The sequence below is a fragment of the Molossus molossus genome, unplaced genomic scaffold, assembly GCF_014108415.1.
Source record: "Molossus molossus isolate mMolMol1 unplaced genomic scaffold, mMolMol1.p scaffold_m16_p_13, whole genome shotgun sequence".
In the NCBI taxonomy this organism is placed as follows: Eukaryota; Metazoa; Chordata; class Mammalia; order Chiroptera; family Molossidae; genus Molossus; species Molossus molossus.
This window is the reverse complement of record NW_023425348.1, coordinates 21060293-21086001: the sequence shown is the minus strand read 5'-3', so window position 1 is coordinate 21086001 and position 25709 is coordinate 21060293. Positions and strand designations below refer to the sequence as shown.

Below are 25709 nucleotides of genomic sequence, written 5' to 3'. Positions count from 1 at the left end.
GATTTTTATGGATTCACAAGTCACATTTAAGTCTTTTATCCATTTTTAGTTTATTCTTGTGTATGGTGTAAGTTGGTGGTCTAGTTTCATTTTTTGCATGTAGTTGTCCAATTTTCCCAGCATCATTTATTAAAGAAGCTGTCTTTACTTTACTTTATGCTCTTGCCACCTTTACTAAGTATTAATTGAACATAATGACTTGGGCGGGCCAATTTCTAGGTTCTATTTTCTGTTCCATTGATCTATATGACAGTTCTTGTGCCAGTACCGCAATGTTTTAATTACAATGGCTTTGTAGTATAACCTAATATCCGGTATTTAGATCCCTCCTACTTTGTTCTTCTTTTTCAAGATTGCTGTGGCTATTTGAGGTCTTTTTTTGGTTCCAAATAAATTTTTGAAGTATTTGTTCTAGTTCTGTGAAATATGTAATTGGTATTTTAATGGGGATTTCATTGAATCTAGATTGCTTTGGGTAGTATGGACATTTTAATGATGTTACTTCTCCCAATCCATGAACAAAGTATATGCTTCCACTTTTTTATATTCCTCTATTTTTTTTTTTCAATTTCATGTAGTTTTCTGCAAACAGGTCCTTGACTGTTTTGGTTAAATTTATTCCTAGGTATCTTAATTTTTTTGCCACTATGGTAAATTGGATTGATTTTTAGTTTCTTTTTCTGTGAGTTCATTATTAGTGTATAGAAATGCCATCAATTTCTGGATGTTAATTTTGTATCCTGCTACTTTGCCAGATTCATTTATTAAATCTAGTAGATTTTTGATAGAGTCTTTAGGGTTTTCTGTATACCATATCATGTCATCTGCAAATAATGACAGTTTCACTTCCTCCTTTCTAATTTGGATCCCTTTTATTTTTTCTTCCTGTCTGATTGCTGTGGCTAAGACTTCCAGTACCATGTTAAATAAGAGTGATGAAAGTGGGCATCCCTGTCTTCCTCCTGTTCTTAAGGGAAATGCTTGTAGTTTTTGCCCAATGAGTATTATGTTGTCCATAGGTTTTTCATATATGGCCTTTATTATGTTGAGACAACATGATCCCTCTGCTCCCACATTGCTGAGCATTTTTATCAGAAATGGTGCTGAATTTTGTTGAATGCTTTTTCAGCGTCTATAGATACGATCATATTGTTTTTATCTTTCATTTTGTTTATGTGTTGTATCACATTTATTGATTAGAAAATACTGTACCAGCCTTAAATCCGTGAGATGAATCCTACTTGGTCATGGTGAATAATTTTTTTAATGTATTGCTTGATTTGATTTGCTAATATTTTGGCATCTATGTTTATCACATAAATTGGCCTATAGATTTCTTTCTTTGTAGTGTCTTTATCTGGTTTTGGAATTCAAATTATGCTGGCCTCATAAAATGAGTTTGGAAGCCTTCCTGCTTTTTGAATTTTTTGGAATAGTTTGAGGGGAATAGGTGTTAGCTCTTCTCTGAATGTTCAGTAAAACTCCCCTGTGAAGCCGTCTGGGCCTGGGCTTTTGTTTGTTGATTACATCTTCAATTTATTTTGTTGTTATTGGTCTGTTGAAGTTTTCTGTCTCTTCCTGGTTTAGTTTTGGGAAACTGTATGATTCTAGAAATTTGTCCATTTTGCCTAGATTGTCCAATTTGTTGTATAGTTGTTCATAGTATTTTGTAGTAATCCTTTGTATTTCTGTGGTGTCAGGTGTTACCTCTCCTCTTTTTTTCTGATTTTGTTTATTTGGATCCTCTCTCTTTGTTTCTTGGTGTGTCTGGCTAAGTGTCCATCAATCTTGTTTATCTCTTCAAAGAACCACCTCTTTGTTTCATTGATCTTTTGAGTTGTTTTTTTTAGTCTCTATGTTGTTTATTTCTGCTCTCAGCTTACTATTTATTTTCTTCTACTTGCTCTGGCATTTTCTTTTTGTTTACTTTCTAGTTCTTTAAGTTGTAGGGTAGATAATTAATTAGAAATTTTTCTTGTTTCTTAAGATAGGCTTGTAGTGCTATGAACTTCCCTCTCAGGACTGCTTTTGCTGCACCCCATAGACTTTGTGTTGTTGCGTGTTCATTTTCATTGGTTTCCAGGAAGTTTTTCATTTTTCCCTTGATCTCCTTAGTAGCCCATTTGTTGGTTAATAATATGCTATTTAGCCTCTGAGTGTTTGAATGTTTTTGTGTGTTTTTATTGTAACTGAGTTCTAGTTTCATGCCACTGTGATCTGAGAAGTAGCTTGATATGATTTCAGTTTTCTTGAACTTGTGGAGACTTAGTTTGTGTCCTAACATATGGTCTATCTTTGAGAATATCTCATGTGCACTTAAGAAAAATGTGAATTCTGCAGGTTTAAGGTGTATTTCTCTGTAGATATCTATTAAATTCATTGATCTAATGCATCATTTAGAGTCTCTGTTTCCTTGTTAATTTTTTTTTGTAGAGGATCTATCCAATGATGTTAGCAGGATGTTAAAGTCCCCTGCTATGACTGTATTGCTCTTGATTTCTCCTTTGAAGTCCTCCAGAAGTTTTAAAATATATTTTGGTGCTCCTATATTGGGTGCATGTATGTTTACAAAGTTATATCCTCCTTTCAAAATTATGTATTGGCCTTTGTCTTTAGTTATGGCCTTCATTTTGAAGTCTATTTTATTGAATATGACTGTTGCTACCCTGGCTTTCTTTTTCTTTGTTTGCTTGGAAGATCCCTTCACTTTCAACCTATGTGAGTCTTTTGTTGTGAAGTGGGTCTTTCGTAAATAACACATATGTGAGTCATGCTTTCTTATCCATTCAGCTGCTCTGTATCTTTTGATCAGAGCATTTAATCAATTTACATTTAAGGTTATTATTGATATGTACTTATTTACTGCCATTTTTGTTTGTATTGCCTTAGCCTTTTTATTTATTTATTTATTTATTTATTTATTTATTTATTTATTTATTTATTTATTGTTTTGGTCTGAGAAGCTCTTTATTCACCTTAAATTTTTTTTTCCTTTATTTATTTTTGAGAGAGAGAAAGGGAGAGGGAGACAGAGACAGAAACATCCATGAGAGAACATAAGATTGGCCACCTTCTGCATGCACCCCAGCTGGGGATTGGGCCCACAACCTGGGCATGTGCTCTGACCGAGAATTGAACTGGCAACCTCTTGGTGCATGGGTTGACGCTCAACCACTGAGCCACACTGGCCGGGCTCTTTATTTCACCTTCCATTTTGAATGATAACCTTGCTGAATAGAGTAGTCTTGGATTCAGATCCTTGTTTTTCATGACCTCAATTACTTCATGCCATTCCTGTCTGGCCTGTAGTGTTTCTGTTGATAAGTCAGCTGATCGCCTTATAGGGGTTCCTTTGTAGGTAACCTGTTGCTTATCTCTTGCTGCCTTTAGGATTCTCTCTGTCTTTAATTTTTGGCATTTAAATTTTTATGTGTTTTGGTGTGGGCCTCTTTGGGTTCTTCTTACTTGGGGCTCTCTGTGCTTCTTAAACTTGAGTGCCTCTTTCCTTCACCAAATTAGGAAAGTTTTCTGACATTATTTTTTCAAATATATTCTCTAACCCTTGCTTATTTTCTTCTGCTTCTGGCACTCCTATAATGTGGATGCTGTCATGTTTCATATTGTCCCACAGTTCTCTTAAGCTGTCTTTCTGTTTTTTAATTGTTTTTTTCTTTTTGGTTCTCCGAATGGGTGATTTTTTTCTACCCTGTCTTCTAATTCACTGACCCGATTCTTGAGGGGCTTCTTCTATTCTGCTTGTTATTCCTTCCAAAGTGTTCTTTATTTCTACTCTGTCATTCTTCTTTTCTGCTAGGTGGTTTTTCATTTTCTATTGGTTGATTTTCATAGTTTCTGTATCTTTACTCATGATGTTGAGCTTCCTAATATTCATGACTCTGAACTCTACCTCTGATAACTTGCTTAATTCCATTTCATTTATCCCTTCTTCTGTAGAAGTCTCTTGTTCTTTTATTTGTGATTTGTTTCTTTGTTTCACCATTTTGGTTGTCTCAGTGGGTTTTGGAGCCTGCCAAATTTTCCTGGTGGGTGTTGGTGTTCCCCTGATTGTTGCTCCTTCTACTGGGTTTGGATGAGTGTGGGAGGACCCATGTTAGACACCAATGTCAAGTCTTACTTTCCTGGGTATATTTGCAGGCCAAGCAAAGGTTTAGCGATCCTCCAGCTTTTGCCTGCAGGCTATTAGTCTGTTACTTGACAAGCCTTGGTTTGTAGCCCTCAGCTGAATGAAAAAATCCCTCAGGTGGACAGGATAAGAGGATTTCCAGTGGGTGCGGCAATTGCTTTCTCATAGGTTAAAGTTGTTTTGATAAGAAAGTGGTTTCTAGGGTGTGGATTATTGGCCTCTACCTTCACAGCTCATTCCCCAGAGCCACAGGGTGGTGCTAAATTCCCACAGGAGGGGAAGTTGATTCTTGCCAGGGCTAAAACAGAGGGCTACTTAATAATGATAGCTAATGAAGCCATGGGGGAGGAACTCAGCATAGGAACTCAGCCCTCATAGCTCAGTCCTCAAAACCACGTCCATCTACACTGACAGGAAGCCCAACACTGAGAGCTGGTCCAAATTTCAGATATTTTGGAGGCTTTCCCCCCCTCCTTGCTTGCTGGTAGTCTCTAGCTATTAATGAGCTTCAATTTGTATTTCTCCAGCTGGGTGGTGTTAAATTCCTGAGGGAGGGCCATTGCTTCTCCCCAGGGCTCTGGGAAGGGGCCTTTTGAGTAATATGGCTACTGTCCTATGAAGGAGTGATTCAGCATAAAACTCCCAGTGTCCTCCTTCCCAGCTCTCTCCGCTGTGCCATGATCCCCCAACTCTCTTCACACAGTTCCAGTCAAGTCTTCCCTTTCTCTGTTGGAGCCCCAGGTGAGTGGCTGTAGCTGATTTAGTGCTCTGGCCCTTCTGGGATGTGCTGTTGTTCCATGTGCTTCTCCTTACTGGACAAAGCCTCAGCTCTGGTGATCTCAGCCAGGTGTTACGTGGACATCTTTCCCTGCCCCTCCACCCTATTCTGGGGGTGGGGTGGGGAGTGCCACTCTGTGCTGTGGAGCTGGCTTGGGGTTTTAACCCAACTTCTCAGAGGGAACTGTTCACAGCTAAAACAGCCCTCAGCTACTGCATGGGGACCCAGCCAACCCTCTCGCACCTCCACAGTTTATACCAGGCTCAATTTGGTGTCCTCTTTCCATCCCTGGTTACAGAGGTTCTCTCCAGCTGCTCTTCAGTTTGTTTTTCCCAGTGATTTGTCTTTATTTGAGTTGTAATTCCAGTTTGGTCCTGGGAGACGGTCTGTGTAGCTTCCATTCACTCTGTTGCCATTTTTTGCTCTCTCAATCTTTGGCATTTTAATTATGGTGTGTCTTGGTATGTGGGCCTCTTTGGTTCATTTTGTTTGGTACTCTGAACTTCCTAGACGTGTATGTTTATTTTCTTCACCAAATTAGGAAGGTTTTCCATCATTAATTTTTCAAATAAGTTATTAACTTCTTGCTTGCTCTCTCTCCTCCTTCCAGCATCCCCATGATACAAATGTTGGTATGCTTCAAGTTGTCCCCGAGGTTCCTTATAGTGTCTTCATTTTTATTTTTGGGGTTTTCTTTTTGTTGTTCTGCAGAATCCAATATTTTTTAGAATCGGCAATGATGCTTTTACAGTTCATTGAGAAGAATAAATGTGTGTGAGAATAGCCAAGATGAATAAATGTGTGTGAGAATTGCCAAAATTATAGCAACTATAATTTTACTATAGGCTACGCTATGCATTAAAATTTATTTGTAATAACATTACCATAATCCAAACATGAAGTATTATATTAATATTAATATGGGCATGGACATATAGATCAGCAGACTAGAATACAGAAACCAGAATAGATACAAAATCCATATAGTATCTTAATATATGTTAAAAGTGGTGAGTGAGAGGGCATTCACTTGGGGCATATGAAGGCTACAGGGAAAACAGAGAATATAAGTCCTTAGGTCAATAGAATGATAAAGGCAACTAGATGAGGGCCATATGATTACAGTAATTACTTTTTGCCTGTGACCTGCCTTTTTAAATTTCAGGGGCAACCCAGACAAGAGGTAGAGTAGAGAGAGGTAATAGAAAACTGGGAATTATTTTTAGAGTTACTGATCATATTTGACCGAGCAGAGATAAATAAATGTATACCAAGCCCTAAGACCTCTACCCTATTTCTCTTTTTTCTTCTTAGAATTTATCATGTTCTATCAAGTTACAGTATTTTATATTATGTATTGTCTCTGTTTTCAACAAAAACATAAGCTCTTTGATAATTGCATAGTACCTTGTATATAGTAGTAATACTCAAATTTTAATAACTCAATAATTTCATATAACAATAAAAACCTGTCTGCCACAAGGGCTTCAGTAATAATCTGGCCTCCTATTATATAACTTTAACTCCCTGGATAACAGAATAAAATCTAAGTGGACTTTTCCTTCAGAAAAAGACACAATCTAGGGCAGAGGGAGTAAAATTTTTCATAGTGGAATGTTTGGGGTTCACATATACCTAAAAACTTCAGTTGACACCTTTCTACCAATGCTACATTTATGTCTCCACCCACTGTTTTCTCTCTTTTCCATACCAAACCAAATAGCTGAGATTTCAAGTCTTCTAGCTAAAATTATAATGGGATAGTCAAGCCAGGAAGGAAGCCAAGGGGAACCATCTAACAATTAGTCAAATAGTGAGCTAAGGTAGAATTATATAGACTTAAATGAGTAATATGTAGCAGGAATATTGTATGGTATTTAAGCAAAACTATTTTTAGGAAGATAAAAGCCAAAATCAGCCCTGGCCGGTTTTGCTCAGCAGTTAGAGTGTCAGCCTGTGGTCCAGAGAGACCCTAGTTTGGTTCCCACTAAGGGCACGTACCTTGGTTGCAGTTAGTCCCCGGCCCTGGTTGGTCGTGTTGGTGGCAGCCACTCGATGTGTCCCTTTCACATCGAAGTTTCTCTCTCTCTCTCTCTCTTCCTCTCTCTCCCTCCCACTCTATCTGAATAAAAAATGGAAAAATGTCCTGGGGAGGGGGATAAAAAAAAAAAATCAGATAAATACAAGTTGGAGGAAGAACGTTTTTAGGAAATGGACTCAAGCTATCCTTTCACTGTTTCAAAGATAGAGTGGCATCTAAGTTTCAAGAATTCAAAGACAAAAAGCATAAAATCAGAGTTGAAATAAACTACGAAACATAAGATAAAATGAGTGATGGCAGAGAAAAGAGTTTTAATATAAAGAAATAGAGCCATTCTAGATTTGAAAACTTTATTTGAAGAATATAAAAGAAGAACTACAAGTGTAAAAATCTAAACCACTGACATGAAGTTCAGACTTTGAGGTTTTGAGAAAAACCACCAAAGGGAGTATAAAAGAATTAAAATAAAAAATTAAAGTGAGTAGACAAAAGAAGATAGGTGTGGAAGACAAATAACAGGCAACATACAGGTTATTATTGGGGGCCATGAAAAAGGGAAAGAAAACATGAAATAAAAAGAAAATCTTTGAAGGTAATGTTAAGAGAATACTTTTCTAATTTGTAAGGAGACTTACATTTTTAGATCAAACAGGGAATACCTGCTTCAAGAAAAATTAATAGATTAAGATAGAGCTATATCTTGATGAAGTTACTAAAATTTGAGGATTAAGAAACACATATTCAGGCAGAAGCAGCATATCACCAACAAAGAAAAAATTAGAATCTCATATTTCTCTTCAGTTACATTATGTGCCTAAAGCCAACACCATCATATATAGATTTGTGGGAAAGGGGCCCATACCACACACTTTCCACATTTAAACAGAATTTTAATGAACATTTGGGAGGCCAAGGGACATAGTACAATAAGCATCTTACTTTTTCCAACCTTTCCCACCTTACTTCTACCTCCCTCAACCCCATCCTAAGCAACACAAATTCTCCTTCTTGCCTTTTGTAGATCAAATTAGCAAATATCTTTTGTAACTTCAGCATGTTCCTGAGGTCACAGCCTCTATCCTAAACAGCTTACCAAAGCACATCTAAAAATAAAAACAAATAGGACATTCTCCTCTAACAGAAACAAATCATCAATTGAGACATATTTTCAATTATTTAGAAACGTTTTCCACAATGTGAAAGTATGCACATTTTCTTTCAGATTATATTCCCATGGGAAACATTGTTTGAAAATATAAATATATGCAATAACAATGTTTACTAAATATGTTAATTAAATGCCTCTGTTAGCTATAATTCTTTAAATTAATTTCAATTCCAAGATATCTGCATTTGCTTTTCACTGGTTCCTACAAATAATAAAAAATTTTTTAGAATATACAAGAACATGTCTTGCATCAAAATTAAAACTCTGTTTTGCCAATGATACTATTTGCATAAATGATGTCAAGACAAAATTATTCTAAGCCACCACTTCCCAAACCACTGTGCTATTTATTTTAGATGTATTATTTCTTTTACCATTATAATAGCTTTCATTATATGGTCTTAATAAAAAAGAAAATAAAGATGTATAAAGGTGAAGGTGTGTGCATGAAGTCCCATGGTGATTAGTGGGAAAGGTGAAATCAAAACCCACTTGTTCCTATAGAGGAGTTTTAATAATCTTTTTCTAATGTATTGAAAACATTAAAGATATTTTAAAAATATATTTTTATTAATTTGAGAGAGAGGGGAAAGGAGAGGGAGAGGAAGAGAGAAAGAAACATCAATCAGAGAGAGAAACATTGATCAGTTGCTCCCCTACACATCCTTACCAGGGACTGAACCCGAAACCTGCAACCTTTTGGTGCATGGGACGACACTCAACCAACTAAGCCACACTGGCCAGGGAAACACAATTTTAAGTTGGAGTTAATGTATTTGATTAAAATTGGCGTATAATTTTATCTAAACTTTTTCTACTGGCAAAGTACAAGATTAAGTAGCTTATAAATCTCCTCCAGAATACCTCAAAATTATGGGTAGAACATTAAGCATCCTTTTAAATACATATTTGAGCTCCTTAAAAGGTTAGCAAAATATCCAAGAATCCAAAGTAAAGATCATCTCTAACCCCTGACAAAGGGACATGAGAAGGTAGTATGTCTGTTTTATCCTTGGCTCAATATGGGAAAAAGTCTTTTCTGATCATTTTTAATTATAGGCCTCCATCACCCAGATTTGTTGTAGTTTGAAATTATTCTACCTACAAAGTATGGGAAACCTAGAGACAAAGGTAAATATGAGAAATGGTTCTTCACTGATGAAACCACTAAGGTGCCTGGAAAAATAAAACAAAAATTATCTTTGGAGAGAGACTCCTTCAATTATAGCCAGTCAGGTTTCAAAAAAAATATTAAACTTGATTTTATAATCCAAAAATTACAAAAGACACAATGAGTGAGAAGTAGCAGAAACAATAAACAGTGTGATGGATTTGACTCATACTGACTTGTAAAAAGTTATTAAGTATTCAGAAATTTTTAAAGCCACTTGTTAAACCCTCTGTAGCCTGAAATTTATAAGAGGGAGTATTTACATAACACTCATTGGGAAACCCTATATATATATATATATATATATATATATATATATATATATATACATACCACCACATCACAGTGGCACAACTAGATCCCAAGTTATGGGATCTTTCGAATTATTAAATAGAAATTTGCAATAAGTAAAGATGTATAATAAAGAATAAAAATAAGAAATAAGAAAAGGAAAGGATAGTAAAAAGAAATAAATTTATAAAAGAACCAAGTAGAATGTCTTTTAAAAATACCACCACTAAAATGAAAGCATGGTGAACTGGAAGACAGAACTGACTAACTTACACAGAACACAGCCCAGACAAGTCATTATAAGGTAACATTAAGTAGAATAAAGAAATAATGAAGATAAATGGGCTAGCCTAATACTGTCTCATAAGTCTTCCAGAGGAAGAAATAGGCAATGGCAGGAAAACAATACTGGAAGACCACTGGGGTGGTTTTGACCTTCCTCGTATTTATAAAAATTCAATCTCAGATTTTAGGAATCATGATGATTTCCAAGTAGAAATAAAACTAAATTTATAACTGCTTATATTTAGTAAAATTGGAGAAGTATGAAAACATTTTATAGAGAAAATATTCCCTCAAAAGCAAAACAAAACACAACTATTAGATCTATAGATCTACAGGAGAGTTAAAAAATATGATACAAGCTATAAAATAGGTATAGAGAAAAATAAGTCAATCTAAAATTTTATGATCAGCAAAATCATCATTGAAAAATGATGTTAAAATAAAGGTATTTTCAGTGGGAAAAAATGAGTTTATCATTAACAAATTTTCATGGAAATTTTAAAACTATTTATTTTAATAATAAGGAAACTGAATAAAAGGGTTGAGATGAAAGAAAAATTGAGCAAATAGGTAAAAATGTAAGTAAAGCTGTTAGATAGAATAAAATAATAAAGATTACTAATTCTAGATTATATTCTGAAATGAGTGATGTTTACTCTGCCGTAGTCCTTCTACTATCTGTTTTTATTTCTGGCAAAAACACTTTATATTGCATGATACAAGGTATTCATGTGATAATGCTGACCCCTTTGCATAGAAGCAAAAGGAGAATATTATGTTGGAATTGAAGTGGAACTTTTATGACAACAAAAAGGTTTTCTGGGAATTGGCTGAGGAAATGTGTAGGTCAGCAGGTAATTAAGGAATGGTGCAAATCCTTTGATGTGAAGGTCACAATAAGAACTGTTGTAGTTTGGGTGGATTTACAGGCAATTATCCCAACATTAGCTGTCAGAAATTATGTCTAGTTAACATGTTATTACTTTGAATTATCAAGAGGATGATGTTGCTGGGATCAGTCCATTGGGACCATGGTCTAACAAACCCTACGGCAGTAGCTTTAAGCAATACAGTGGGAATAAATACTCTAAGGAATATCCTTATTCAGGGTGTGTGGAATGGCATTTAGGGTGGACCAATCAGACAGTGAACAGAAGACATTGTTTGTCTGGCTGCAGGCTTCAATGCAATGAACCTGGGGAGCAGTGTGAGAGGTACTGTCTCTGGGGGGTGCTGATTCAAAGGGATTGGAGGACTGTGAGAGTCTAAAGAGGTAGGTGTTAGGCAACACCCTCAGAAGTTCCTGCATTAAAGAGAAGGCAGATAATTTCAGTTTTTGTTGTAAATAAAGGCAGAGACCAAGCTTCTACTCTCCAAAAAAAGGTACTAATGAGTGTCCCAAATTCAATAATTTTGGAATTTTCCAGAAAAGGAATTGAGGTTTTGTTGGCTTCCAATATAAGAGAAGAAAAAACAACTTCAGTACATAGCCCATAGTCTGTAGCCCCCAAAATTATTTTCTTTGCCAAGAGAATTGGGGGTGAATAGAGATGTAGGAGGAGGTAGGAGGGAAACTGGATATCTAACATACCCTTTTACAATTTGAGGATAAAGCTCTTTACCAAAATAAAATAAAATAAAATAAAATAAAATAAATAAAATAATAAAATAAAATAAATAACAGCCCTATAAAAACAGACTCCAGCCTCTTAAAAAATGTCAGCAAACATAACTCGCATTTAATTATTTCTGTATGGGGAAAGCTACTTGTTTTTGAAAAGCAAGTTACCATTATACTAGTTCAGCATTTTTTCCACTAAGGCAAAATACAGAGCTGTATTTATTTTAAAAATTTTTGTGAGTCATTGCACAAACATGTTTTGAAAGAAAAGAAGTTAGAAGTGGAACGCCTACATTAGAAGATATATTACCATCTTTCAGGGTGTAACTATCTTTCCTGCTCAGTGCTGTATAGCAATAAACAAAATGCAAAAGTTCACTGTGACCTGGTGAAGGTAAGGGAAGTGATTCATTAAAAACAAGAATCATATGCAACTAAGGGACCAAATAACTCAAACATAATTCTTATAATAAGAACATAGCTGTTGAAGCCGATTAAGAACAACCTGCAAAATCTATGTTGGGACATCAAAAACACTGATATTTTTACCTCTGATAGTCTATCATAATTTTTATTAAATCTTACAATGTTTTTGTAGTGTTTTCTCCTGTTTCATCATTTGTTATTCAAACAGTTTCTATAGCAGAAATGAGAAATCTCAAGGAGTGACAAATAGGAAGGGAGCTAAAAAGGAAGGAAGGGAGGGAATAGGATCTGGGCTCCATTTTCAGCAGTGCATAGGCAATTATTATTTCAGTGAAACTCTTCTGGTCATGGAAGAGTCCAAGCATAAGCAACCCTGCTTATTCCCAAAAAGCTCTCAGTCTTAGTAGACCACAAATATACCCCCCCCCCACACACACACCTTGCTCCAGAAATTTAGTACAGGACTGACAATTAGAGTCTAATTCTATGAACTGACTACGTCTTCCTGAACTAACTTTACCAGAACTGGATTTTCCAGACCAGACTTTGCCACTGGCTCTCCCAGGCAGGACAATATCAGGATTATGGCACATCAGAGTATGCTACCAGCTTCTTTCTAATAAACCTCTTTACTTATGAAATAAATCCACCACAATTATATTTCTCAGTTTGTGAATCAATTTTTCTTTCATATAAGCCTCAAATAGAGTAAAGGCTTTTATTTATTGATTTATTATTATTATTATTATTATTATTATTATTATTTTGTTTGTTAATCCTCACCCAAGGATATTTTTTCCCCTGATTTTTTTTAGAGAGAGTGGAAGGAAAGGATAGGGGGAGAACACTGATGTATCATCAATTGGTTGCCTACCGCACAAGCCCCAACCTAGGCCCAGGACTGAACCTGCAACCCAGGTACATGCGTGCCCTTGACTGGGAATTAAATGTGCAACCCTTTGGTGCATGGGCTCATGTGCTAACCCTTGAGCAAAACTGGCTAGGGTGGGATTTTATTTATTTTTAATCCCAGAATTATTCCTCAAAAGATATCGCATTGTATACTAGTCCATATGAGCCATGTATATTAAGAAATTCTTTAAATCATTTTGAATGATACTATATTGTTTGGAGAAGACAAGGTAACCTGAAAGAGCAGTGAACTGAGGATGGGGCAGGCAAAAGTAAAACATACGAGGGCAGAAGAAAGGAGTGTAGAGTTCCCAAAGGACTGGTGGGAGAGGGGCTAGAAAAAGAGAGAGCTGCTGGGTAATGAAAGTCCCATGTCCTGCATTTAGAAATCTGGACTTTTTTCCACGGATAGTCCATGAATGGTTTCTGAGAAAGGTCACTGGTTCCGTTGCACCTATAGAATAGAGTTCAAACTCCAGATCCCATCTGGCTCAAGGTAACTCTCAAGCTCTATTTCCTGCTGTTCCCATTAAATAATTGAAAAATCATCACTGGAATGTTGTTGTTTTTTTTCAGATACAGAGGATTTTCATTGTAAATACCTTTCTTCTTTTCCACTTATAAAGCTTCATTCATTTTTTGAGAGCCTCCTCTCTGAAGCTTTTGCCAACTCCCTCAGATAGAATTTTTTTTCCTTTTCTCTATTTGCTAGCAATGTATGGTACCTCTCTTAAGTCACTTATTTTTCTGTTTGATAATTATTTTATTACGAATTAGGCTGTACCATACTCAACGGCAGCAGGGACAGAACTAAGAAGGTACTTAACAGTGTAGGTACTAAAATAATATTGGTCTAATACACTCTTTTCCAGAAGGTAACATAAACCATTTACAAGTACATTAGCTGTTTTTAGGTGGTATATTGAATATATATTTAAATGATTATACATTTTTAAACTGTGTTTTAAACTCAGGATTTCAGAAATATTAATGTTTAGGAAATAGCTAAGTGAAATGAATACTATATTAATAAAAAAGGTTTCAGGAGTGACTCCCCTCTCTGATATTCTCTATTAACTCATCCTGCTTTCTATTTTCCACAGTACTTAGTATCCTTATATATATATAAGGATTCATTGTCCACCACACCGAGTGAAGGCTCGACAAGGGCAGGGGTTTGGTCTATTTTGCTTGGTGCTATACTCCAGAACTTAAAATAGTGCCTGGTATGCATAAGGGCTCAGTATACAGTTATATAAAGAGAATGAGGGAGGGACGATGGAGCGTGAGAGGGATGGAGAATAATGTACGAGCCAGTTAGCAGAATCACTTTTTGGTCTAGAAGGGACTTGAATGCTGGGAATCTGTAAAGTTAATGAGATGGTATTGGTTGCTTCATTCAGACAGCAATAATCAAGACAGGAAAAGCAAAGCAAGGAAAGAGATGAATGAGAAAATGCGGATTTTCTGACCCACAGTTTTATAGCATAAATATCAATATGTTATTGATGACAGTATGTTATTAACATCATCAGCATTACCTCCGAGGACCATGCCAGCCTGACAGCACTTTCTAAGGCGACATGCGGGGCAGTTTTTTCTGCGGATTTTATCAACGATGCAGTCATTTCTTCCAGCACATAAATAATTATGTTGTCCTAAAATATAAAAAGGTAAAAATTATTTATACTATCTAAAGACCAATGGACACTTTATGCAATGACAACTGAAAGAGAGGATAGGTACATGGCAACTGGCCTCTTGCTTGGCATAACTGAAGGTTGGTGATGCTCTGCACTTGCTCAGTACTTTACCTGTGCCTTCTAGAGCCTCACCGAGGTGAACCCAGCTTAGAAATCAATTTCAGGGCTTCTTTAAAAATCTTCTGTTCAAGATCTGTGTATCTTTTTAACGGTGTCAGCATCAGAATGCTCCTTGACCTTTCTGTCATTTCAAGTTGCTGATAAGCATTAGTTATATAAAATAGTCAAGTTCTAGTAAAACTGTTTTGTTTTTTTTTTCTAAAATCTAAACCTTCACAGAAACAGATACAAACTAAAGAATTAAAGAAGTTTTAGACTAAACTTTGTATAAACCTATGTTTAATACTATTGGAAAATCTTGGAGCTAGCTCACTCTTAAAGGGTCTAATGATTATGAATAGCATGCAAAGAATATCACTAATTGTGTTGACTTGATCACCTGGTTAATTTTGGCCACAAATTAGGAAACAAGATGAATAGAAATAAAGATAAAGGAAAAACAATTGAAAACAATGAGAAGTATTCAATGAAGGAGAGGACAGAAAATTATAGAAGAAATATGGATATGTGACCTTGGGTCATTTGTGTAGGAGAAACTACTCTTACTTTTCAAAAGGCCTGGAATATGAATTTAATATTCAACAATGATGATTTTCTAAATAAAAAAATGTGTTCTATTTAATGAGACATGGAACAGTCTAATTTAGATTGAGCAAAAATGAAAAAACATTTCAATTTAAACATGTAAATATTAACTAACTGGAAACTTTAGTTCTTTAGCAGTCCTTATTTTCCAACAAATTACTATAACACAGACTGTGAGCCTTTTGACATCATCAGCTTACTTAGACTTCTTAAACAGGAAAAATAATTTTAAAAGATTATGGAATTTCCTACGGTACTTTATATATTAGTTGATATTAAAATCAGATTCACTCTCCTGGCTGAAGTTTGTAGTAAAGGAACACAAAGGTACCTTAAATGTATGCTTAATCAAGAATGGGACAGGATATACTCAAATGGCAAAATGCAAAAGGCCACATCTATGAGACAACCAATAACACAATGGTTCTTGATATGAGAATTTTTGAACAAAGCACAGATGGTCTTTTCTTAAAAAGATAGTCCTCCACGAAATTATGTTCAGCTACTACACACATACGGTTGTTCATTCTATTACTTAGGATTCCTGGGCTGTGCCAAGAGACTAAAGAGGCTGACAGCCCCAGAACTTACACAGGTTTTTAAGGGAACTTACAGACAGAAGCAGAGTTTCCAGCAACAGTAAGACAGTACTTCTCTTCAACGAAAAGTTGGTGGGGCTTGTGATATAGAGCCAAGTGGCTAGTGCTAACACAGGTGGCTTGAGCCACTTAGGATGTGCTTATTAAGAGCTGAATAAACTAAAGCAGTAAACAACTTAATGGGCCCACTTACCAATGCAAGAATAATCCCTTTAGGTGACATCCCTTTTTATGGGATGAGCTTGCTTTGTAAGATGGCTTTATCTCTCTGTCTATCTATCTATCATCTATCTATCATCTATCTATCATCTATCTATCTATCTATCTATCTATCTATCTATCTATCTATCTATCACAATCTATCTATCTATCTACTACCATTTATCTATCTATCATCATTCATCTACCAGTGGTTCTCAAATTTCCTAATGCTGTGACCCTTTAATACAGTTCCTCATGTTGTATGTGGGCATATCTGCATGTGGGCGGATCCACCTGCAGACAGATAGAGGAGCCGGGTCTTGGTTCTTAAGACCATTAGAAATATGTGTTTTCCGATGGTCTTAGGCGACCCCTGTGAAAGGGTCGTTTGACCCCCCAAAGGGGTCGCAACCCATAGGTTGAGAACTGCTGATCTAGACCCTACACTGGTTTCTCACAAGAGGAGAGAACAGAAAATAGAAATGACAAACTTAAACAGTGCTCATGGATGTAGTTGTTTGAAAGGATGCTCTCCTATTCTTTTCTCCTAGGTCACAAATATCTAGGAAAAAAAAAAAAAGCCTGAAATACTGAAAGCTGGAATGCTGCAGACTTATTATATTTCTACTTTTTAAATGATTTATAACAGCTCCTCCTTTTTCAATGTCTCAGAGAAAGAGTTCCCCTTTACCAGGGCTCTCAGTCAGTGTGCATGAAACCATTCCTTCCTGCGTGCTTTCAAATCTTTTCTATCAATTCTCCCCTTTCTCTTCTGTTTTCTTTGTAAAAACTATCTTTTATTTTCTTTATTGATTTTAGAGAGAGAAGAAAGGAAAGGGGGAGAGAGAGAGAAACATCTATGACAAAGAACATCGATTGGCCGCCTCCTGCATACCCTCCCCTGGGGATTTGGCTCATAATCTGGGCATGTGCCCTGATGGGGAATCAAGCTGGCAACTTCTTCGTGCATTGGTCGATGCTCAACCAGTGAGCCACACTGGCCAGGCCTCCCTTTCACTTCTAAAATCTTTAGTCTCTCCCTCTCCAGTGATGTCCTTCTTTCTCCTTAAGTTTTTCCATTGCCAAAACTCCAGCATCAAGAGAAAAACAACAAAAAAGATTTCTGTCTCATTCTAAAATCTCCCTGAGTCCATCCCTCTCTTTGTCATCTAAGTTGTTGAAAAAGTCATCTTCGTTTGTACTCTTTAACTACCCAATCTTCTTTACCCCTCAGCACACTGTAATTTGGTTTATAAAGTGGCCACTGTTCACTGACTTTATAAAGTGATTTAACGTCATCAAAGAGTTCTTCATTCCTAAATACTGTGGATTCTTTCTTTCTTTTTTTAAAACTCATCTTTATTGTTGAATGCATTACAGATGTCCATGCTTTTGTCCCCCTTGACCCCCTCCTCTCCAATCCTGCCCCGCTCCAGCCTTCCACCTACTATTGTCTGTGTCCATTATTTATGCATATATGCATAAAACTTCTTTGGTTTATCTCATCCCCCCTCCCTCCATCCCCCCTTCCTTTGAGGTTCATCAGTCTAACAACCAATTTATACTTATTAATCCCATCACCTTTTTCACCTGTCCCCCAAACCTCCTCCCATCTGGCAACCAACCAAATGATCTCTGTATCTATGAGTCTGTTTCTGTTCTGCTTGCTCATTTTGTTTGTAGATTCAATTGTTGATAGATATGTATTAATTGCCATTTTATTGTTCATATTTTTGTTGTTGTTCTCCTTCAAGAAGACACTTCAACATTTCATATAACACTGGTTTGGTGGTGATGAACTCCTTTAGCTTTTTCTTGTCTGGCAAACTCTTGATGTGTCCATTGATTATAAATGATAGCTTTGCAGGATACAGTAGTCTTGGTTGCAAGTCATTACTTTTCATCACCTTGAATATCTCTTGCCACTCCTTTCTGGCCTGCAAAGTTTCTTTTGAGAAATCAGCTGACAATTTTATGGGAACTGCTTTGTAGGTAACGAACTGCTTTTCTCTTGCTGCTTTTAAAATTCTCTCTTTGTATTTAACCTTTGGCATTTTGATGATGATGTGTCTTGGTGTGGTCCTCTTGGGGTTCATCTTGTTTGGGATTCTCTGTGCTTCCTGGACTTGTATGTCTGTTTCTTTCACCAAGTTAGGAAAGTTTTCTGTCATTATTGTTTCAAATAGGTTTTTAATTTCTTGTTCTCTTCTCCTTCTGGGACCCTAATGATGCAAATTTTGGCATGCTTGAAGTTGTCCCAGAGGCTCCTTACACTATCCTAATTTTTTTGGATTCTTTTTTCTTTTTGCTGTTCTGATTGGGTGTTTTTTGCTTTCTTATATCCCAAATCAATGGTTTGTTTCTTGGCTTTACCTACTCCACTATTGATTCCCTGGAAATTATTATTTATTTCAGTTAGTGCATCTTTCATTTCTGACTGGTCCTTTTTTTATTTTTAATTCTCACCCGAGGACACCCTTGCATGTATCTTCAGATAGAGTGGGAGGGAGAGAGGGAGAAAAAGAGAGAGAGAAACATAGACGTGAGAGAGACACATTGAGTAGCCACCACCCACACAACCCCAACCGAGGTATGTGCCCTTAGTGGGAACCAAACCCGGGACTCTCTGTTCTGCAGGCAAACGTTCTAACCACTGAGCCAAACCGGCCAAGGCCTGACTGGTTCTTTTTTATGTTGTTGATGTTCTAAGTTCCTTGGAGGTTGTGGAGTCTTTCTTGACATTCTGTACAACTAGCCACTGGCATTTTCTCTCCCCACCTGCCCCCCTGCTTTGTTTTGGAAAGCAGGACTCTTATGACTCTGTCTTTCCAGTGATCTCTTTTAAGTTCCCTTTGCCAATTCCTCTTCCTTTGCTGATTCTTTATATGCTGTATTCCACTGTACACACAATATGGGTAGTTTCATCATCTTCTCATGGCTCCAAAATCTCATCCTGAACTCTGACCTTCCAATCATCTCTCTGTAGGTAGCTTAAACTCAGTATATATAAAAAGAATGTAGTAATTATCCAGTTAAAAAGTTTATTTAATAAATTGTAATATTAGATACATTTTATAACAAATTAAGGAAATTCAAAAGAGAAATATATCTACAATCTCATCATGCCATTATTTTCATTTTCATGTTTTCTTCTAATCTGTCTATACAGACCTAGAGAGTACATAATATCTATTTGTTAATATTTATTATGTGAATATATATAGTTTTATAAAATCCCATTCATACAATTATTTGTTTATCAAATATGTCACATACTGTTTTTCAAATAATCCATTTATTCCACTTAATTGAAATGCCATTTTAACTGCTGATATTGAAGTGACTGAAGTCAGACTGCTTGTTCAAAGCTCATATCTACAGCTGACTATCCACAAGATAGTAGCAATAATAGCAACATAATTATTAAGCACTTACTATGTGTTAGGCACTGTTGCAAGCTACTCACATATATTAACTCATTTAATCATCACAGCAACCTTGGAAAGCATTATAGTCCCATTTTATAGGGAATTAACTGAGGCACCAAGAAGTTAAGTAACATGCTTAAGGTCACACACATAGACATTCTAGCTTAATTAACCTGAGAGATAACAAAGGAAGTTAAGAATATGAAGCAATATTGCTTATGCTCAAATTTCAACCCCATTATTTATTAGTTAGTGATTTTTTTTCCTTTTGCTGAATAAAATAAAAAGGGTTGCATCAAAAGATTAAATGAGCTCATGTAAGAGCTTAGAGAATTTACTTAATAAATGGCTATTATAATTATGATTATTATCTCATTCCTAAATCCCAAATATAGTTAGATTTGTCTTAGATGTAACCAAAAAATTCTATAGCTAGTCAAGTTATTCAGTTTTAAAGATAACTGAAAGACATTTCCAAATAAAGTTAGGAAATAATGTCCTGATATACTCTTCCTAAAGTGGTTCCTAAAGATGTAACCTATCCAACAACAGATGAGTACAACAGAGAATGTATGAGGGAGAAAGTCTGGTATGAAAGAATTGAAAACGAGTCCTATATAAATTTAAATATATAAAGATGCTCTTTGACTTACAATGGGGTTACATCCTAATAAACCCACTGTAAGTTAAAAATATAGTTAAATTGAAAATACATTTAGCACATGTAACCTTCTTAACATAGAGCTTAGACTAGCCTACCTTGAACATGCTCAAAACACATTAGTCTACAGTTGGGAAAAATAATCTAACCTGAAGCCTATTTTATAATAAAGTGTTGAATGTTTCATCTAATTGATTAGATATATTGCTTTCACACCATTGTAAAGTCGAAAAATATTAACTAGGGTTTAAATCTCATGAGAGGCTTGGATTTGTGACCTCAGGCCTACTGGGAAAAAGAGGCACGAACTGAACTCCGCATAAAATGAGGAATCTCAAAAGGCTGTCTTATCTGTGACAATAGCACTAGAAAACATGTGCCAATGAAAATGTGCCAATGAAACCAGGAATCTGTCTAAAACTTCGGATGTGGAAAGAATCATCCATGACTGAAAACAAAACAAAAATGTTGGCCTTTATGGGAGGTACACATTCACTACCACCTAGAGTATGAACCTGTACCAAAGAACATATACTGCTGCTCTAGGACCACTGAAATTCCCAGGGCTATGGGAGGAGCAAATGCAAAACTCCTGTGTAAGGACCAGTATGCATATATGGAGAAAAAGAAAAGACTTGTACAAGAATATTTATAGAAGCAGTGTTCATAATAGGCCCAAACTGAAAACAACCCAAGTAATCATCTATAGCATAACTCTTTATTTATTCAATGAATTATTATTTAGCAATGAGAATAAATGTCTCACCCATGCAAAAACATGGATGAACTCCTGTGTTAAATAAGTAGCCATAGAAAAATACTGTATGATTCCATTAGAATAAAGTTCCAAAACAGTCAAAACCATCCATGATGTTAGAAGTTGGGATGTTAGTTACTTTTGGGGAGTGATTGGAAGGGGTGCGAGGGAGTTTCTGGGAAGCTACACATTTTTTTTTTTTTATCCTCACTCGAGGACATTTTTCCATTTTTTGTTCAGGTAGAGTGGGAGGGAGGGAGAGAGGGGAGGGGGAGAGAGAGAGAGAGAGAGAGAGAGGGAGAGAGAGAGGGGGAGAGAGAGAGAGAGAGAGAGAGAGAGAGAGAGAGAGAGAGAGAGAGAAACATCGATGTGAAAGGGACACATCGAGTGGCTGCCACCCTCACGACCAACCAGGGCCGGGGACAAACTGCAACCGAGGTACATGCCCTTAGCGGGAACCGATCCTCAGTCTCTCTGGACCGCAGGCCAACTCTCTAACCGCTGAGCCAAACTGGTCAGGGCGGAAGCTACACATTTTTAAATGTTGTGACCTAAGTGGATGTTAATAACATGGTTTTATTTACTTAGTAATAATGTATTAAGCTCTGTACTCTTAATTTGAGCATGTTTCCAAGAATATTTGTGTCAATAAAAAGTTTCCACCTTTCTGTTTTAAAATGGTTCCACCCAACAAGACAGCCTAGAGGGCACTGCAGTCCAACTGAGGCACACTGGGTAGGGCTAACCACTGGAAGTCCAGAGTCTGAAATGTCCAGAGAGGAGAAAGGCATCACCTGCATTACAGGATTGCAACTCAAGCTTCCCAGTGAAATATCCCCATGAAAACCATCTCTATTTTGCTAGAGAAAGAGTCAGCTATAATCATCCATTAAACAGAGAAGAATTCCACTGACAGTCACATATGTACCTGCCCTGTATAACTGTCCCCCTCCCTTTAACTCTTCTTCCTATGCCACCATTCTGATCAGCTGCTGGTGGGTCTTGGGAGTGCGAGCAGGGTAAACAGAGAGGAAGGTGATCTTATTTTTTTCTTCCCTAAAGGCTTCAGCCCCAAAGCTGTACTGAGCTGAGGCAAAGGAGAAACCCTACATTAGGTGAGAGTTTGGAATTTTGACAATAATATTTGTCTGTGTGTTTTGATAACCGAAATGAGATTATTCTTCTAATTAAAAGATATGTAATTGGCCTAAAATCTCATGTAGAAGATGGAAAACTAGCTCACAGAGCAGGTTTAGTTAGAACATCAAAATATAGTTTAAGTGATTAAAACACATCAACCATACAAAAAGCCACAAATATGTAAGAACAAAAGGAAAGAAACAAAATGAATTCACTGTAAGCAACTGGAGGTTGCTAGGGCACAAACTCATTACCTGATAAATAAAGAGAAATAATTAAACATCTAATAAGCCAGCAGAATTACCTTTTTTAAAAAATTAGTTAATTTATTTTTGTTACAGACGGTTTTCTTTTTTCCCCTCGCTTTGACATCCTCCTCCCAATCCTGCCCCCGCACTCCAGCATTGTTGTCTATGTCCATGGTTATGCATACATGCGTAAAAGTTCTGTGGTTTATCTCTTCCCTTCCCCCACATCCACCTCTTCTGAGGTTTGTTAGTCTGCACCCCACTTCCATGTCGCTGGGTCTATGTTGTTCCTCAGCTTGTTCTGTCCACTATATTCCACAGATAAGTGAGATCATGTGATACTTGTCTTTCTCTGTTTGCCTTGTTTTGCTTAGGATAATACTCTCCAGGTCCCTCCACGTTTGTGTGTGAGTATATTTTTCCCCAAAATACCAATAAACTAATAAAACAATGGGGGAATTACTTTAATGTTGCTAGAAATGTAAGTGTAGACCAGTGGTTCTCAACTAGAGGCAGTTTAGCCCCCTTACCCCATCCCCACTCTGGGATATTAATGCATGGGCATAATTTCGGTTTATACAACTGAGAGTTAGGTGCTACTAAGGAGAGGTCAGCGATGCTGCTGAACATCCTACAGTACACAGGATAGTCCCCACAAAAGAATTAACTGGCCCAAAATGTCAGTAGTGCTGAGGCTGGAAAATGTTGGTGTAAACATGATCACTCCGCTTTTAAAAATGATAAGAGATCTTTCTTTCTTATGGCTGCCAAGAATTCCAGAATTATATCTTAAGATTACAAAATTACTTTTAGAAGAGAGATAGAACTATAAAAAAAAAGATTTATAGCCTATAAAATTAGAAGGAATAATGGTAGAATATTTTTGCAATCCTTAATGAAATAACCTCTACTTGTCAAATCTGAAAAGACAATTAAAGTACTCCTCCATCTTCCAACTAGACATCTGTGTGACACATTTTCTTCATATGCTTTAACCAAAACAACATATTGCAACAGACTGAATGTAGATGAAGGTATGAGACACAGCTGTATCCTATTAAGGCAGACATTAAATGACCTATAAAAATGTAATTTGTCATTAAATTTTTTGGTTTGAAAAATTAACATCTAATGAGTTTACTTTTTTTTAAATGAATTAATAAAAAAAATTCCAAAATTATGTTTTAATTTCTCATAAGATAAATATTGATAGATATAATTAACATAAAAACAACTCTTTGGGCTCTTAATTTTTAAGCATGTGAAAGGTACATGAGACGAGATGTTTTGAAACCACTGGCTTGTATAAGATTCATGTCAAAATGTTTAATCTGAATCTAGTAATGTGGAGAAAATCACATATCCAGATTATGAGAAATTTCTACATAACAGCAGGCCTAGACTCCTCAAAAAATGTCAGTGTCCTAAAAGAAAAAAAAGGTGAGAAATCTTTTTGGATTAAAGAAGACTAAAGACCAAATGAAATGCATAGTTCTTGATTGGATCCTGCATAAAAAAATAATCTATACAAGATATTTTGGGAATAATTGGGTAAATTTGAATTCTGGCTATATAATAGATAAAATTATTCTATCAATGTTAAATTTTGGGATATGATGCTATATTGTGGCTATATTGTAGAATTTTCTTGTCCTCAGGAGATACATTTTGAAATCTTAAGAAGTGAAATTTGATGTCTACAACTTACTTTCACATAGTTAAGTATAAATAGTCATTTTATTATTTATTCAAATTTTCTGTATGTTTTAAAGAAGCCAAAGTATTCTAAAGACAGAATAACAAAGATTTGGAACAGTTTTCACATTAAATAATCTGGGGCTGGTCAAATACAACTGGAGTGAAAAAAAGAAGGAGAAGAATGGATATTTGTCAGAGTGTGAAAAACAGCCAGACAATAGTGAACCAGTAAGTTTTAAAGTATCTCAATGAAAGATCCAAATTATTTATTTATTTATTTATGTATTTTTATTAAAGTGAAGGAAAAATAAATGGGGAGAGAAGAAGAAGAAAGAAAACAAAATTTTATTGAGAACACTATGGGCCAGTACACTAGAAATTTAATTGCTTGTTTCATATCATTCTTATAACAAAATAGGTATTACACGGATATTTAAATTTCCCAAGGGGAAATGACTAATAAGATACATGGAAATACCTAAAGATAGAGCAGACATAACGAATCTTGGTTTGGGCGCAAAGAGGGCACAAACTATGTCCCTTATGAAGAGAGACATGGGCACTGGGTATCAGACATGAGCATATGATACCAGAAAAAGGTCACGAGGAAGAGTTACATCTCACTGGTGGGTAGGAAGGGCAGAGACAATGGCACCTCCCATCTCTTATAAAGGAACATTGCTAAGCTTCATTCTAAATAAGAAAGAGGCCACCCCAGGAATCCAATTTCTTCTGAGTATCAGACAAACATGCAGTTCAGTAGAGTCCAGGCATATTCCTAAACCCTTATATATCTGTGCGAATATTGCGTTGCCTTCACCCAAGAATAATAACTCACCTTGATAGAATTCTTGCCAATCCTAATACTTAGTGTTTCAAAGAAAAAATCTAACATCACAGCCCAAGTATATTTCTTGGTAGTTAACAAGTTTTCTTCCTGTTTAAAATCTTATAGGAAATTTTCTTTCTATGTGAAATTAAACAACTTTTCAATATATGCAAAAGGGTAGCTTTTTTCATTATATTTGTTTGGGAAACAATAAGCCCCTTTGATGTATAGAGTAAAATGTTTATTTAATAGTTAAATTTACTTCTGTTACCCAAATTCTACCACCTATTAAATATAAGACCTTGAATAAATCATTTGACCTCTTGCTTCATTTTCAGTCTCTTCAATAAATGGTGTTGGGAAAATTGAACAGGCACATGCAAAAAAAAATGAAACCAGACCATAAACTTACACCATACACAAGAATGCAGTCAAAATGGATAAAAGAATTAAATGTAAGTCATGAAACCATAAAAATCCTGGAAGAAAACATAGGCAAGTAAAATCTCGGACATCTCTTGCAACAATATTTTGGTGAATATGTCTCTGAGGGCAAGGGAAACTCAGGAAAAGATAAATGGGACTGCATCAAGCTAAAAAGCTCCTGCACAGCAAAAGAGCCCAACAAAATGAAAAGAGAACCCACTCTGTGGGAGAACATAGTTGGAAATGATACATCTGATAAGGGGTTAATTTCCAACTATATAAAGAGCTTATACAACTCAACACCAGGAAGGTAAACAATCCAATTAAAAAACTGACAAAGGACCTGAATAGATACTTCTCCAAAGAGGATATACAGATCGCCAACAGACATATGAAAAAATATTCAACATTACTAATCATCAGAGAGATGCAAATAAAAACTACAATGAGGTATCACTCACAGCTGTCAGAAAGGCT

General features: G+C 36.0%; 1 protein-coding gene across 2 annotated transcripts in view; it reads right to left on the bottom strand.

Annotated features, from left to right (window-relative positions):
* The window catches only part of PGR (progesterone receptor), a 100452-nt gene that overhangs the window by 46096 nt on the left and 28647 nt on the right, over positions 1-25709 (bottom strand). For both annotated transcript variants that reach the window (XM_036258753.1, XM_036258754.1), the window contains exon 3: positions 14379-14495. In XM_036258753.1, coding sequence (XP_036114646.1) covers positions 14379-14495 — 117 coding nt within the window. The remainder of the gene's footprint in view (positions 1-14378; positions 14496-25709) is intronic.